Below are 14,412 nucleotides of genomic sequence, written 5' to 3' on the forward strand. Positions count from 1 at the left end.
TGTCAGGGGGGCCACAGGGGGGTCCAGACTCAGAGTTACGGGGGCACTGGCCCCTGTTGGCCCCCCCCTAGAACCGCCCCTGCTGTCCACTTACATATGAAGGAGAAGAATCATTCCTTTGAGGACAGCAATGTAAACATATTGTCCAGAAAAGACAGATGGTTTGAAAGAGGAGTAAAGGAATCCATGTCAAACTGGAACAACCGTCTTTGAACTAAGGAGGTGGCCAACTACATTACTTATCACCCACTTACAATGCTGTACTGAGTTCTCTCCCCAGACAGATTAACAATGCTGTTTTCCTTCCTACATCATAAAAAACACTGAAACATATTTCACAGGGCAGGACTCCACCTGTATCCCTGGCAGTCCTGAGAGAGGACGTCAACCAAACCACACAATGGCAGCAACACAGCAGCCCACATTGGACAGCTTGTAAGCACTTCACAAAGGAGAGAGTCTGTGAAAACTCACACTCACACACACGCACACAGAGAGAGAGCCAGTGTCAACTCCATCGTATCAACACAAATCTATGAAGGAATAAGTCAAGGGCAAAGGTGGAATAAATAAACAGGTTTTGTACTGTAGTAAAAGTAGCAATACCACAGTGTAAATATCAGGTGAAATTAAATATTGGACCACTTGATTTTACACATGATTTTATGAGAAAGTGAAATTGTTCTTGTTCCTAATTTGGGTGGATGGGCCCTTTAAGTCCACAAGCTCTAACAGGCTACTTATCAATTAAGTTGATTGTCACATTGTGTCTAAGTAAATAGCTCATAGCTAACCTAGCGACACCAGTTCCAAACGGCTGGGTGGTAGAGGCCACCATGACGCAGCAGGTAACAGGCTTCAACACTTAGCTAGCTAGGTTAGCTTCATGGTTGCTTTGGTGGCCTATTGTCCGACATTTGTGTATCCTCAACGCGCCAAACATTGGCCGGTTACGTTGATTATTCACTAGTAATGGAGCTGTACTATGTTGTCAATCCCAACCACTGTTCATTTCCATTTTGGCCGACTCTTCCGGACACTGAAGCCAGGACTGTTTTCCAGACAGCGTGGCCAGCCCATCCATGCATGGTGCCGTACGATGCGACTGTTCCTAGCACATCGTACGGGGCCGGGGGCTATGCGGGCGTGGTGGAGCCTCCTCAGGTGATACCTCACTTTTACAGCACGGTGGCTGAAAAGTCACATCGAAGTAAGTGACGTTCAAGACATTAACGTGACTGCTATAAACAAAGTTCTCTGTTTAAAGTTTTTTTTATATATATACAGTTAAGTAAATACAGCTAAATATATCCCTACGTCAAATATATAAGGCTAACTAACGTTTTCTACCGTGGCAGTGTCTTCTGACTGCTTGTGAGCAGCTGCAGGCCTCATTAGTTAACCATCCCGATATGTAAAGATCTTAGAAATGATGTCTTATTAAAACACAAACGTGGGCCAAGAAGCCATTTATTCATCCTGACTGTGGTTTCTTCATCAACAGGAGAGGGCAGGGTATTATTCCTGGACCGGTACGGACTCATAACTCTCTCTCTTTCTCTGTATGTTTAAATGAACATGAATAACTGTTTATAACATGGAGCTATTGTTGTGCGTTTTGCAGTTCTGTATTTGATTTGGTGTACACTCATCAATGCCTTGCCCTCACTGACCCCAAGCTGCTGGGTTGGTATCTCAGATTGAGTCCAGAGGACAGAAAGATCATACAAGGTACACTGACACTGGCTGTGTGTGTGTGTGTGTGTGTGTGTGTGTTTGCGTGCGTGTGTGTGTGTGTGAGAGAGAGAGCTGATGACTGTATAGGCAGCAATGTTCACAGTCAGACCACCTGTGTCATATTAGAGCTGACATCTTTATTTGTATTATATGTCAGGCCAACCATTGTGTTTCCAGCTTCTCCGGGGGGGGGGACACACCTATAAGACCAGCTACAATGTTGCCATGGAATTGCTGGAGTATAGTCTAAGTGACCAGTCAGATTGCTTAGTGTGGTGCAGCTACTTGCCGTGCAATGAAGTAATTCATCGTGATTGAACATAGAATATGTACTAGATTTATACTAGAAAAATTATTTCAAGAAAACCGCTCTGTTAATGGACACGTGCATTTATTGTTACAGCACCTATAATCAAGAGACCTTAATTTTCTAAAAGGAAACTCACCATTTTTGGTGAAGTGATGAATGAAATGGCGCGACACTTTACGCCTGTAGTCCTTATTTTCAGTGTGTATTGTCTGTGTTCACCAGTGCGTTATTTAGGGGATGAAAATTTTGGGTAAAGATCGCAGTCAAACATGTTTTAATAATGGGAAAATATGAGTCACATTGATTGATTTTCCTCTCTCCTAGACGAAGGAGGGTTTCACCACTTTCTGCAAGGACACCCGGGCCTAGAACTGTCAAAGCATCATGTTTATGTGAAGTGTAAGTCTGGTAAACGGCTGCAACCTTCTAATAGCTTTGTACAGATGAAACAGTGACAGCTTCTCTTTACAAACAACGCAGGTAACAGTGGAAGTACCAGTCCTTCCCCGCAATTCGTGGAAACCAACAGCCATACGTATGTCTGACACTAATTGCAGTGAATTGATAACATACTGCTTCAAATGAATGAAGGCTATATCATTATACAGTGGTTTATTGTTGAAACTTTTGTTCTCAGATCAAAGATGTCAGGAGTGACGAGGTGCAGATGTGGCAATATGCAAAACTGTTACACACCTCCAGGTGATGCTCTTTATTTGTATTTTCATCTGGTGTGAATATTTAGGTTTTTGGTGTCACATAGAACTCGGAAAGAAAACTGATTATGAGTATTATTTGTACCATTAGAAGGCAAATCGACCGTGTTTTATGAATAATGACTGACTGCTAGAGAAAGGGCAAAAAGAAGATGACTTGTGGCCTAACTTGGATTGGCCTATTAATCAGAGAAAGTACCTTTGCTGATGTGTATACTTGCTGACATGATGATAACCAGATGATTTGCATTAATAAAGTGTTTTGAGAGATACCAGTGAATCTGCCAAAAAGCCTCTAAATGAAAAACCTTGTAACTTACAACACATTAGACAGAAGTTTTGTTGGAGAGCTGCTTGCTCTCTGCTACATCTCCATCCACTGTCTCTCAATTACCCGTCATCAGTTTTACTACCACTGAGTAACTACTACCTTACATAAAAAAAACTGTGACTTGGGAACGATCAAAGATTTTCTGTTGACAGCTTCAATAAAACCCAGTTTTCATACTAGTAAAACATTTACTTAACACATTTGTTTTTCTCTTCTTGCAAGAAGTGGCTCATTCACATCTAGACCTTGAGATGTGTCCCAATGATGTAAGGGGGACCCTGCTTGGCCGTGGCAACAGCCTGGAGGGATCAAAAAACCATCCACATGAGGAGAGCAGTAGCAGCAGTGCAGCTGTGTGCCGGGACCGATCAGCCTTGGCGAGCTCTTTGCATGTGGACATGGAGCTGGAAAGATGGAGACAGGGAGGAAAGCCTAAGCTCAGGAGCCAGTCTGCAGTGACGGAGAATCAGAGTGTTGATTTCATACGTATTGAAGTCAATCCATCATGGTGAGTATGCATTTATAGGCAACATGATATGTAATTTGTAAAAAAAAAAATTTCAACCATGCCAATTTGAACTCTCCATTATCTGTATTTAAGTCAGACTCAGCAGTATGTTGGTATTATATTGAATATAGTCTTAGATTTTGGATATTGTTATATGGTAATATGGCATGAGTGTTGTCTTTTCCTTGTGTAGAAGGCTGCATTACAAACAGGTGTAACTTTCGGAACTTACCAGTCGGTTTGGGCGATATAATCACTGTATAGAGGTGTTATTGATAACATTTATTATCAATTATGATGTGGCATTTCATCTCCCTCCTACCACTCGGTTCACATTACAACACTGCCATTGTTTGGAATCCTCTGCCTCTCAAGTGGAGGCTTGTTAGTCCCGCTCTACTTCTTTTCCTGTGTGAAAGGGAGGAAATAAAATGTTCAGTTTGCATAATCTTGTTCAAAATCATATACATTTTAAGCACTTGAAGATCCATCAACGCTAAAGCATCTTGCATGGAAGAATTTTCAAAGATGTCATGTTGATATTTTAAGCAACATGTAAAAAAAATGTTCCACTTTAAAAGATTGCAGGTTTTGCACACCTTGGAGTCGACAGGTGCGTAGGAGAAGACCGAAGGTGGACAAAATCAGGAAAAAGACTCCCGCACACTGTCCACTTCACTTGCGATTAAGTTTATTGACAACAACGTGTTGGTACTTAGACCTATCTGATGAAATCATTTTCCCACTTATAAAAGATGAATTATCCATTTTTGCAGTTCTAAACAAATTTGAAAGGCCATGGAAAACACTTTTTAACTCCCCACTAAGAATCTGATTGGTCTCAAACTATAATGAACTTACTTGATACTTTTATTCTCATGCAGTTTTATTGCCTGTAGGCATCTGCAATGCGTTCAACCTCTGTAGCTCCAGTGGTACTTATGTGCAAAAAAGTTAATATACAGCCCTGTTATTTATTTTATTCAGTATTTCATTTACATGTTGTGCAGCAACAAATATTTTCCAACTGTATATTTTTCTTTGTATTTTTTTTATTTTGACCCCAGTCTGTTTTTATATACTCATCCCGTATAATGTTGTTGCATTGTGTAGCATTTGGTCAATAATTTCATGTTATTTAATTTAGTCAGTACCCTCTGTATGTTTTATTTACACACACAAATTATAAAAGGTCATCTTATTTGATCAGTTTGAGAACTAGTCTAAAAGTCATACTTACATCAACCATGATTATCCACATCCAACTACAAGAGATGTTTCACTTCACTCTGTGTAGTTGAATGGTTTAAAGTTAATTGTGGACTTAATGAATAAACGTGAATGTAATTTATGACATGTCTGTAAAGAATTTCATCTGTTCACATGAAAGAGCATTTACTTCATTTATTTTTTTTATTTTATAAGACAGTTTTGAGTCTACTGCCTGTGTTTAATTGCAGTGTGCAAAATGAATTCTTATTATGTGCCACATTGTTTCATGATACAGGTCAGAGTGGCCACCAAGCGAGAAAAACTCTCCTCCTGTGGATTCCCATGAGGTTAGCTCAAGCCTTGAAGGTCAGAGTGACAACATCTGCAGCATCATGGAGGATGATAAGAGTATACTTGCCTGTCTGCCTATTGAAGATGTGAAAGCACATAACAGTGGGGTTCACTCAGGTCCAGTCACCAGTAGTAGTGAAGCACTGTCAGCCAGCAGTGACACTTCGGAGACTGTCGTCAAGATGAGCACTGCAGATAAGTACACCTCCCCAATGCCCTGTGTTACTGTCTGTGACGTAATGGTTGGTACTGAGCCTGCACTGTGCATGGCAGCCTTCACTCAGACTGAGGATCCAGAAACATCTGACAAACATGTCATTACTGAAGTCCACATGGCAGATCTGGACTATCTTGCTGAGGTAAGGTCAGAAGCAGAGAGAAATCATTAGAGTAGCCGCAAGAAAACTCTCTAAACCTCTTTTTAACATTTCAGGAGTTTATCAAACTCAGGATGGTTAAAGAGGAGCTGAGAGAGCAAAAGAAGAAAATGAATAGGTAGCATGTCAGATGCGGTCTATTTTAAATGTGCCTCCAAGGAATTTCTGCCACAGTACTAACATTTTTAATTAATACATATTTCCAGCCTGGGTTGTAGACTGAAAAGAGAATGTGACTGCGTCCAGCGTGCTCAGCAGGCAGAGCTATGCCTCCTGGCCCTGCAGTACAACATGTGCACACAGCACTGCTGGAGACTCTACTATACCTCTGCTGAGGGAGGCCAAGTCCCTCCACTGTAAGGACACATCAGTAACTACCAAGCAGTTTTTACTTGTATTACTGTAACCTTGGCTAATTGTCTGAGTCAGTTACTGGCTGAAATATATTTGTCCAGATGTTTTTTTTTAATAACGTGAATAAGCAGTTGTAAGGGAAGGCAGCTGTTTAGGCTGAGTGCTATTTGCTTGTATCATTTCCCATCTCTGTAGGCCAAAGAACCCTCCTGCAAACATTGCAAGTGTTCTGCAAAAACTGGAATCTGATTATAATTGGATGAGAGATAAGATCCTGGCAGGGGTTCCACTGAAGGAGCTCAAGCCTCTGTCTGTTGACTGTGAGAAGATAACTACAGGAGCACATTACATTCCTGCTGAGGTAAGACTCAGTCTACTAACCCAAAAATCTCTAAATACTTGTTGATGGCAACACATACTGAATCACAGTTCTTCATCGGCCCTGTTCAGATCATTGGTGATGAGCTGGGAAAAGTTCCATCTTGGTATGTTAACACATACATGCGTGCATGTCTGATGGAATTAAATTTCAAAGGCTTTGCAGATTGGGAGTTGCCTCTCTGTAATTTTCTGAGACTGTAATTTTGTTTCGTCTGATTTCCAAGGAGCTCCCAGGAGCCACATAATCCATCAGGTGAAGAAAACGGACGTCCTGCTGATCAAATCAGAAATGGCTACCAGGTACGCTTACAGACTCAGGTGTAAATAGAGGAGTGCTACTAAAATCAAATCCATGAGCACTCTGGTGTTGTTCTGTTTTCTGCTAATTGAACACTGTTAAACTCATTCCCTTCCAGCCCAGTCAGAGAAAGGAGCAGACCAAGAAGAACTGTGAAAAGAGGACAGCTGTCACGATGGTGCCCCATGATAGAGATTCTGTCCATACTGCAAACAAGCAAGAAGGGAAGCAGATAAGTAAGCCAAAAAGCCTCCTCACATTTTAAAGTAATTACCTGGGAAGTAGTTGAGTGCCTTTTTTTTGTGTGGACAGAAGCTGTATGCAAAGAGCTCAACACAATGGAGGCATGGTACGATGCTGAAGAGGACCTGGAGCCTGCTGAGAGGGGACAGGATCCAGCAGTGATTAATAAGGATGTGACCAAAGGTAAGTGGTCTCTAAGTAGTCCACTACTCAAAGTACTTCTACTATTGATTGTTTTTAATGTAATGCAATTTTTTTCATTACAAATGATTATGTCAGCTAAACAGTTTTTGCAAAAGTTGAATCTTTGAAAAATGTCCTGAAATGTTCCAGATGTATTTGGTATTCCCCCCCCCATCCCCCTTCAAGGACTGTCACCTGACCCCAGGCATTCTGTGACATCACAAGAAGCTTTGTTTAATGTTGTCAGATCATGCTGGGAAAACATGAGTCATGAGTCAACTTGTGGATTCCAGATTGCATGCTATCATTGAAGCTAAAGGGGGACAAATTTATGTACATCTTTCAAATATTCCACTTTTCACTGAAGTTGTAAAGCTGATATTATCATTTATAGTAATATAGATGGTGTTACACTCAAAACAAATGCAAAATTGAAGTAGTGTAACTACCCTACTCTAGCTAAAACACTTCAAATGTGGACATGTTTCATTAATATTAGATCAAATCTTTAGTAGTGAATTTGTTTCTACAGCAGAATCAGCCAGTGGAGAACCAAAGTGCTCAGTACTCTCTGTTTCCAACCTACCCAGTAATGTGACAGAGGTGAGTTTGTACGTTACTGCTGCTGACTGCTCAAACATTACAATGTTACAGGCAATGTACTCGTGAGCTTAAGTGTTATCATAGTTGTTAAATGTAACACAATATTAATATATACTGGGGAAAAAAGACAATTCAGATTTTGTCATATTATTTTACCTTTTATCATTTAATGTGTTGTATGGCACCATTATAGCCAGCAGGTGGCAGTACAGGCTCTAATAAAAGCTTTGTCCTTGTCAGAGTGACGTGATGCTGTGGTTTGAGAAATATCATGCCTCTGATGTCAGCATCACTGCTTTAAAGAATGATTTGAGGTGAGCTGATTGTAACACATTACTGTCCCTCTATAGCCATGTGTTGTTCCATCTTGCAGTCCCAAGTGTTTGTCAGCTCTGCCGTGCTGTAGATGGAAGGCTTTGTTACCTGTTTCGTCTAAAGTCCTTATTCATCTGCATCCCCTAGCAACGTCAAACACTTCATGCAGCTGTTAAAGCAAAAAGTTCACACGTCAAAACAGTTATTTGCTTCCCAAATGGAAACATTCATGTCAGTGCAACAACTAGCTGTCTCGCTGGCTATGTTCTCTAGAGTTGCCATAGTGACGATCGATGATCCCCAATCTGCCGAGGCTGCAGTGAGCGAGCTGAATGGCTGTACCATGCAAGGCTATACTTTGCATGTGGAGCACATCATCAGAGCAAATGGTGGGAGCGACAGTCAGGCCTCGGCCTCCATCAGTGAGCCTGAGTGTTCACAGGACAGCAAACCACAAACCTCCAAGACTGAATCCAGCAGCACTGACAGACAGGTGAGAATATGAGGAGAAAAAGTAATGTTATTAATTAAATCTGTCAAGAGAAATCAGGGCAGCTTTTGTAAAGAGGGTTACTGACACTGTATTCAGTAAAGCCAAGGCCTCTGACAGTTCTTTCTGTGTATGCAAAATTATTCTGCAATCACAACAACAGTCGATTTATTGTTTTAACCAATTTTCAAGCAAATAAGGCCAAACATTCTCTGATTTCAGCTCATCTAGTGGGAGACTTTGCTGCTTTTCTTTGTTATATATGAAAATGAACTGATTATTTTAAAGTTTTTTGGGCTGCTGGTCAGATACAACAAAGAAGTCATCTTTGTTGTATCTTAGACTCTTGAAAAATGATACCAGAGAATGTTCACTCTTTTCTAACACATTAAAGACAAAATGATTAGTTGATTTGTTAAGATGTTGATTAAGAAAATAATCAGTAGCTGCAGCCCCTCAAAAATTACAACGGGTTTGTAGAAATCAACCCCGATCCCAAAACAGTTGGGACGCTGTGTAAAACATAAATACAATCATTTGCAAACAAACTGTTTTTATAGAAAATGGAAATGCATCCGAGTAGCTGAGCAGAATCCAGGCTGCTACTAGCACAACGCTATGGTGACAGCACACAGAACAACATTCTGTGGAGCCACACTGAAACTAACTCTCTGCTCTATGACTTGTGTGATTGTTTGGAGAGTGATATGATTTATCATGCTTCAGTGCTAAAGCTGCATGAAAAGTATATAGAAAAAAAGTGTTTTTAGATCTGATTTGAAGATAAATCAGATATGCCTGCTCTGTGAACATAGCCTGAGTCTTGCAAGGATGCCCCATTCATACCCTATCATGTTACTATCACCTGTTCCCAATGGACCTGTTTACCTGTGGAATGTTCCAAACAGGTGTTTGTGGAGCATTCCAAACTTTCCCAGTCTTTTGATGCTCCTGTCCCAACTTGTTGTCTTGAAAAGTGTTCTGCTTGATGAAAAACACAGTGTACTAAGCTTTCTGGACTTTCTGATTCTGTTTATCGAGACACCTCTGTTCTCTGTCCACAGTTGATAGGACATACACCGCCTAGCTCGAGCATCAAGATCAGGAAGGTGGTCTGCATCTCCCCCACAGCAAAGGGGACCTGTGTGCCCCAACACTATGGAACCATGGGCAGCTTCGATACCTTGATGGCAGAGCTGACACAGCGCCACCCAGATGTTGGAAGGCAGAGGATTGTGGATGCCCTGTTGGAGCTGAGGGCCAAGCACCAGGGTATCCTCAGCAGCTTCCCCCTCAGGACCATCAGGGAGATGACTTCAGATCTTCTGACCAGGCCTGCGAGTGCAGCGCAGTTATGAGGAAGCACTGCTCCGTGCTTCAAAAGTATTTGTTGTCACGAGTGATTTGTTGGAAGTTGGCTGTTACAGTAGCTTCACAACCCCTCAGGCTTTTCTTTGCAACACAGAAGAAATGAATCTAAAGTGGAATGTAGTTTGTGTTCTCAAACAGTGTTGCTGTCTACCACTGTGTATTTCCAGTAAGCTTTTGATTTTTTTTTTGAGTGCGTTTTTTTTTCATGTTCAGAGTTCAAAGGCTTTACATTGTGCCTCTGCTGCCAGTTATTCAGTTGTAAAATTATATTTCAGAAAACTGTTGGTGTCTAGGTTTGCATACAGTTATATGCAGCAGCTTTGTGTGTGTTTTGTGTCCTCTGTAATTAAGAGCTGGCATTAAAACATTTCTTTTCTTGACCCTTGTCAGGTACTAGTACTGTACTGTACTGTATTTTCCTTTACTGTTACATTAAACTTCCACTGCACTGCATTTTGGGGGCAAACATTCTGTGTTCAGAAAAAATGCTGAATATCCAATTTGATAATAGGTCAGGCTAATAACCGGTCAACCAAGAGTAAATAGTATGTACAAGCATGTACATGTATGTATGATTTACATGTACTACATTTATTGCATGGAAATTACTTTTGATAATTAAAAGATAAGTTCACCCAAAAATGAAAATGAACTCCACTCACCGCATTCTGATGGAAAGTCAGGCCTGAGACTGAGCTTGTGCACCAACCTCAGATGGAATGCATGCTAACACTCTTATCTGAACAGCTACAGTGATTAAAAAAGGATGGAAATAATGTCATTTTAAATCAGTTTGGGATCTCGGGGCTTCCAGAGATTTGAATTCATTCAGATGTTTCCTTTTTTGTTTTTATGTTTAAAAAAAGTTCCCATCTGCTTCAGATGTTTAGGAGAACACTGTTTTGCTGTGAAGCTCCAGAAATGTTTTGTGGACTTCGAAACTTCAGCCCACTCTGACTCTCCATCAGGATGAGGGAGGAGGTACTGACTGCATTTTCATTTTGGGGGTGAACTTATCCTTTAATTACATTTAACATTAGACACTTTTAGACTTGCACTCAAGTTCTGTAAGTGACTATCACATACACCAAAGTCATATATGTATAGTATGAGTACATATTAAACAGCCAGCCATGCAGCTGTGAACCCCAGCAACAAGTGATGGCCCCTGACAGCTCCTGGTGCACTTCTCGGGGGCCACCACTAGGTGTCCGCAGCCGCTGGCGGGCTGTGCGGGTGTCAGCGTGTCACGGTGCCAGCAGTTCAACCACGTAACGAACGGGTTAATGTAATCCTCAGATGGGAATGGGCGGAGATTCCAGCTGGGACTCGAACCGGACACCGAGCGAGCAACACATATCTGTGGAAGAAAAATCACTGTCGCGGTTGCGTTCATGTGTTTGTTTATCCAGTAGGCCTTTTTAGTTTCAGCTCCCGGTTCACATTTCAAACAGATCTGCGGCGGGTTCGGCACCGAGGAAGAGCCGTGAAACTGATGGAGAAGTTTCGGAGTTGCTGTCAGCTATGGGTGAAGTAGTCGAGACGTGGAAGGCAGCAGAGGCGTCCCGACAGAGGCGGTCAGCGAGCGGACTGTAGCTCCAGCAGAACCGGACCGTGTGGAGCGTTCACTGTCTGCTCGCAGTGAAACAATGGAAATGTGTCTGCTGCCACACGGAGCCTTCTGTGAGAGCCTGTGTGAGCGCCTCGGCGCAGCTGACGCGATCTGAGCGCACTTTTTGCTTGTCGTGGGTTGTTTTGTTTTTTTTGTACACATCAACAGGACCGCGGCCAATGAGAGCTCTGGTGCTACAGTAACACACTGGTCTGGTGTCAGCTGCGGACAGACGGACACGAGTGGTATTTGACAAAGCGCTGGTAAACACGCCGAGCGGCACCATGTGGAGCCCGGGGACGTGGCTGTGGAGAGCGGCGGTGTGCTGCGTGCTGCTGGAAACATGTCTGCACAGTGCCAGAGGTAAGGACAAAGCAACACACACTCTGTTGTCCGCCTGTGTTTGCCACATCAGGAGCGTGTGAGCCAGCGTCTGCACACACACACACACACACACACACACAAACACACACACTGTCTGTGAGCTGGAGCCACATGGAGGAAGGAGCAGCCATCACTTGGTTGTTGTTGACAGTAGAGAGAAGGCTCTGAGAGATGCTCATATTATTACATTCATTCATGTATTGACTCAAACCCGACTCCTTTAGAAATAAGTCAGTGTGTTGCATAATATCACACACACACACACACACACACACACACACACACACACACACACATACACACACACACACACACACACACACACACACACACACACCCCTATGGGCTTTTAATGTTAAAGGAATATAACAATCATCAAATGCCAGCAGTATTTATTATACTGTATCACTGACAGTCTGTACATATGAAACACAAGTGTAATGTGGAGCATCCTTCCCCTGTGAGGAGACTAGATAATGGCGTGGTGTGTGTCGGGGCTGGGCAATAGATGGATACTGTATCTTTATGTGATGTAAGACTAATACTCATCTTAGATGTTCTTAGATGTTAGATGTTGGATATGGTGATATGTCAGGTGTTATATTCTCCTGTTTTTACACTAAAGTGATCTTTTTTTTTTTTATCTATCGACATTACTGCTGATTATTGATCAAAAATCCCAATCTGATATTATTTTGTCATAATGTAGGCAATCGCAGAGTAAACCGCAAAAATGATAGTATCCCGATACAGCGACTCTGCGATAACTGGTGCATTACAGGGCAGTCATCAAACAATACATCACATTATCTGTGTAACTGAAGAATATACTGCACCTTTAAAAAGGCAAAGTGCTGGAACTCTGTATGTGTTCACTGCGATGTGGTGTCACTTTCACACAGTTTGACTTCATATACGATGAAACAATGTATAAAAGGTGCACCGAGTGCGAGCGTGGTGCCTCTTTATCACACACACTGAGTGCAACCTGTCCATGTGTGCCATCATTCCAATGTGAAATAGTGGCAAAAGGCTGCGGACACAAGAGGAGACACGGGATACAGCTATAGTCACCAGGATCATCATAGATTCAGTCTGAATGTAATGTTTGTAAATGGAGTTTGCAGAAGTTTACACAACAAGGATTCATGAAGTCGTGACCAGTGAGTCACATGATCAGGTGAATCTGTTCAGTGCACCTGCACGTTTCAATAGAAGTATTGATATCTGGCACCAGTGTATCTGTAATATATTGCCAAATTAATTTTTAAGTGCCAATATTCATTCCTACAATATTGACATTACATCAATATTGAGGTATTTCATCTTGATTTTGGTACCCCAACATTTCTGTAAGGGTTTCAGAACATTGAGATGTGTTGTGTTTTGCGATATGGCCGAAGAGTATGACAATAGTGTTTTAAGGCCGCGAGCTGATTAAACACCTCTCACACTCATTGCCAACAAAAAGTGCTGTGCAGTAACATGAACCCTTGTCCCTCAATAGCGAAATGCAATGCAAGTCAACACATTACAATAAGTGTGTGAGGAACAGTTGTAAAAGAGAAGATGTGGGATGTGGGCTTGAGTTGTGCAACAGTTTAAAAACATAAAGAGCGATGAGTGCTTCTACAGATGAAAAGGGATACAGTGTGCCGTGCACTAAAATATGACAGGATCGTAGCAGAGTGGCCTTGAGACGGCAGAAATCTTTTCATTCCTTTATGTGTTTTTTTTGCGTCTGTTAAAATATTAGACAGTAACTTGATGGAACTTCCTTCAGTAATGATTAGCCCTTGTGAATGACGATTGAAAAGAGGCAGTGTCCTTCATCAGTTTGAACCATTCATCAAAGACGGGCTTTGTGGGACTCTGGGACTCGCCTGTGAAGCCTGCGTAGTTTTTTTTAGATATACCTGGTGATATACAAGTCCTTATATGTAAGTGATTGTTTTCCAGCTTCAGTCTCAGAGCTGAAACCATCCCTGACCGTGATCTGTTCTCACTCTCGCACCTCTTCTCAGGTCTCAACATGTGTATGAGTGGCAGTGCTACTTCCTGTGAAGAATGCCTCCTGATTCACCCCAGCTGCGCCTGGTGCGCACAGGAGGTACAGCCTACCTGCTCCATTATCTCCAGATACACTGCACAGTGGGATGAAACAATAATTGTTGGCCACTTGTGTCAAGACATTTCAACCCTTTATCATTTTTTCAAGCGTTACAACAAACACTAATGTGAGGTTTGTTCCTTTCCATCCTTCAGGACTTTGGGAGGGGGCGGGGTCTGACGTCCCGGTGCGATTTTATTCAAAACTTGCAGCGGAGGGGCTGCGGGGCGCAGTTCATCGAGTACCCCACCAGCAGCATTTCTGTCCTGAAGAACATGCCGCTGAGTTCTACGGGTTCCGGGTTGGCCCAGTTTGATGTCGTCCAGATCATGCCTCAAAAGATCTCTCTCAGCCTGCGGCCGGGTGAGTCCTCTCCTCTGCACACTTAGAGTCGGGGAGGAAAACCATTACACACGCATGAGAGAAGGCACAGTTAAAAGAGGAAAGTTGTCTCATAAATAATACAAAGCATCCTTCCTCCACTCCTGCGTTTTTTTTTTTGTTTTTTTTTGTCGAGTAAACCAGC

At 42.2% G+C, this 14,412-nt stretch overlaps 2 protein-coding genes across 8 annotated transcripts in view; both read left to right on the forward strand.

The window, feature by feature from the left end:
- Positions 1-708: 708 nt before the first annotated feature.
- On the forward strand, positions 709-10,248 carry rbm44 (RNA binding motif protein 44). 7 transcript variants are annotated; one of them, XM_030428367.1, is made up of 20 exons: positions 709-848; positions 1,046-1,210; positions 1,505-1,532; positions 1,625-1,731; positions 2,372-2,446; positions 2,528-2,582; positions 2,685-2,749; positions 3,317-3,602; positions 5,110-5,524; positions 5,599-5,660; positions 5,749-5,898; positions 6,092-6,257; positions 6,347-6,381; positions 6,502-6,577; positions 6,694-6,811; positions 6,888-7,001; positions 7,534-7,604; positions 7,845-7,918; positions 8,193-8,412; positions 9,474-10,248. In XM_030428367.1, exons 2-20 carry the CDS (start codon positions 1,087-1,089, stop codon positions 9,765-9,767), a joined length of 2,535 nt encoding a protein of 844 aa, XP_030284227.1. In that variant the 5' UTR covers positions 709-848; positions 1,046-1,086; the 3' UTR covers positions 9,768-10,248. The 7 variants fall into 7 exon arrangements, with proteins under 7 accessions (XP_030284227.1, XP_030284225.1, XP_030284226.1 ...); XM_030428365.1 differs by having other exon boundaries at positions 774-848; positions 1,063-1,210; XM_030428366.1 differs by having other exon boundaries at positions 804-1,210; positions 5,110-5,180; positions 5,283-5,524.
- A 743-nt stretch (positions 10,249-10,991) lies between these two features.
- The window catches only part of itgb5 (integrin, beta 5), a 58,890-nt gene continuing 55,469 nt past the window's right edge, over positions 10,992-14,412 (forward strand). The window contains exons 1-3 of the mRNA XM_030428368.1: positions 10,992-11,755; positions 13,801-13,886; positions 14,042-14,249. Of these exons, the coding sequence (XP_030284228.1) occupies positions 11,677-11,755; positions 13,801-13,886; positions 14,042-14,249 (373 nt within the window). The 5' untranslated portion in view covers positions 10,992-11,676. The remainder of the gene's footprint in view (positions 11,756-13,800; positions 13,887-14,041; positions 14,250-14,412) is intronic.

Source organism: Sparus aurata, chromosome 9, assembly GCF_900880675.1.
Source record: "Sparus aurata chromosome 9, fSpaAur1.1, whole genome shotgun sequence".
NCBI lineage: Eukaryota > Metazoa > Chordata > Actinopteri > Spariformes > Sparidae > Sparus > Sparus aurata.

Excerpts from the sequence above, each read along its gene's own strand:
- rbm44 (XM_030428361.1), top strand. The coding sequence starts at position 973 with ATGGAGCTGTACTATGTTGTCAATCCCAACCACTGTTCATTTCCATTT. Across the intron at positions 2,447-2,527 it reads GCATCATGTTTATGTGAAGT|GTAACAGTGGAAGTACCAGT; the intron begins GTAAGTCTGGTA and ends CAAACAACGCAG. Across the intron at positions 2,583-2,684 it reads GTGGAAACCAACAGCCATAC|ATCAAAGATGTCAGGAGTGA; the intron begins GTATGTCTGACA and ends TTTTGTTCTCAG.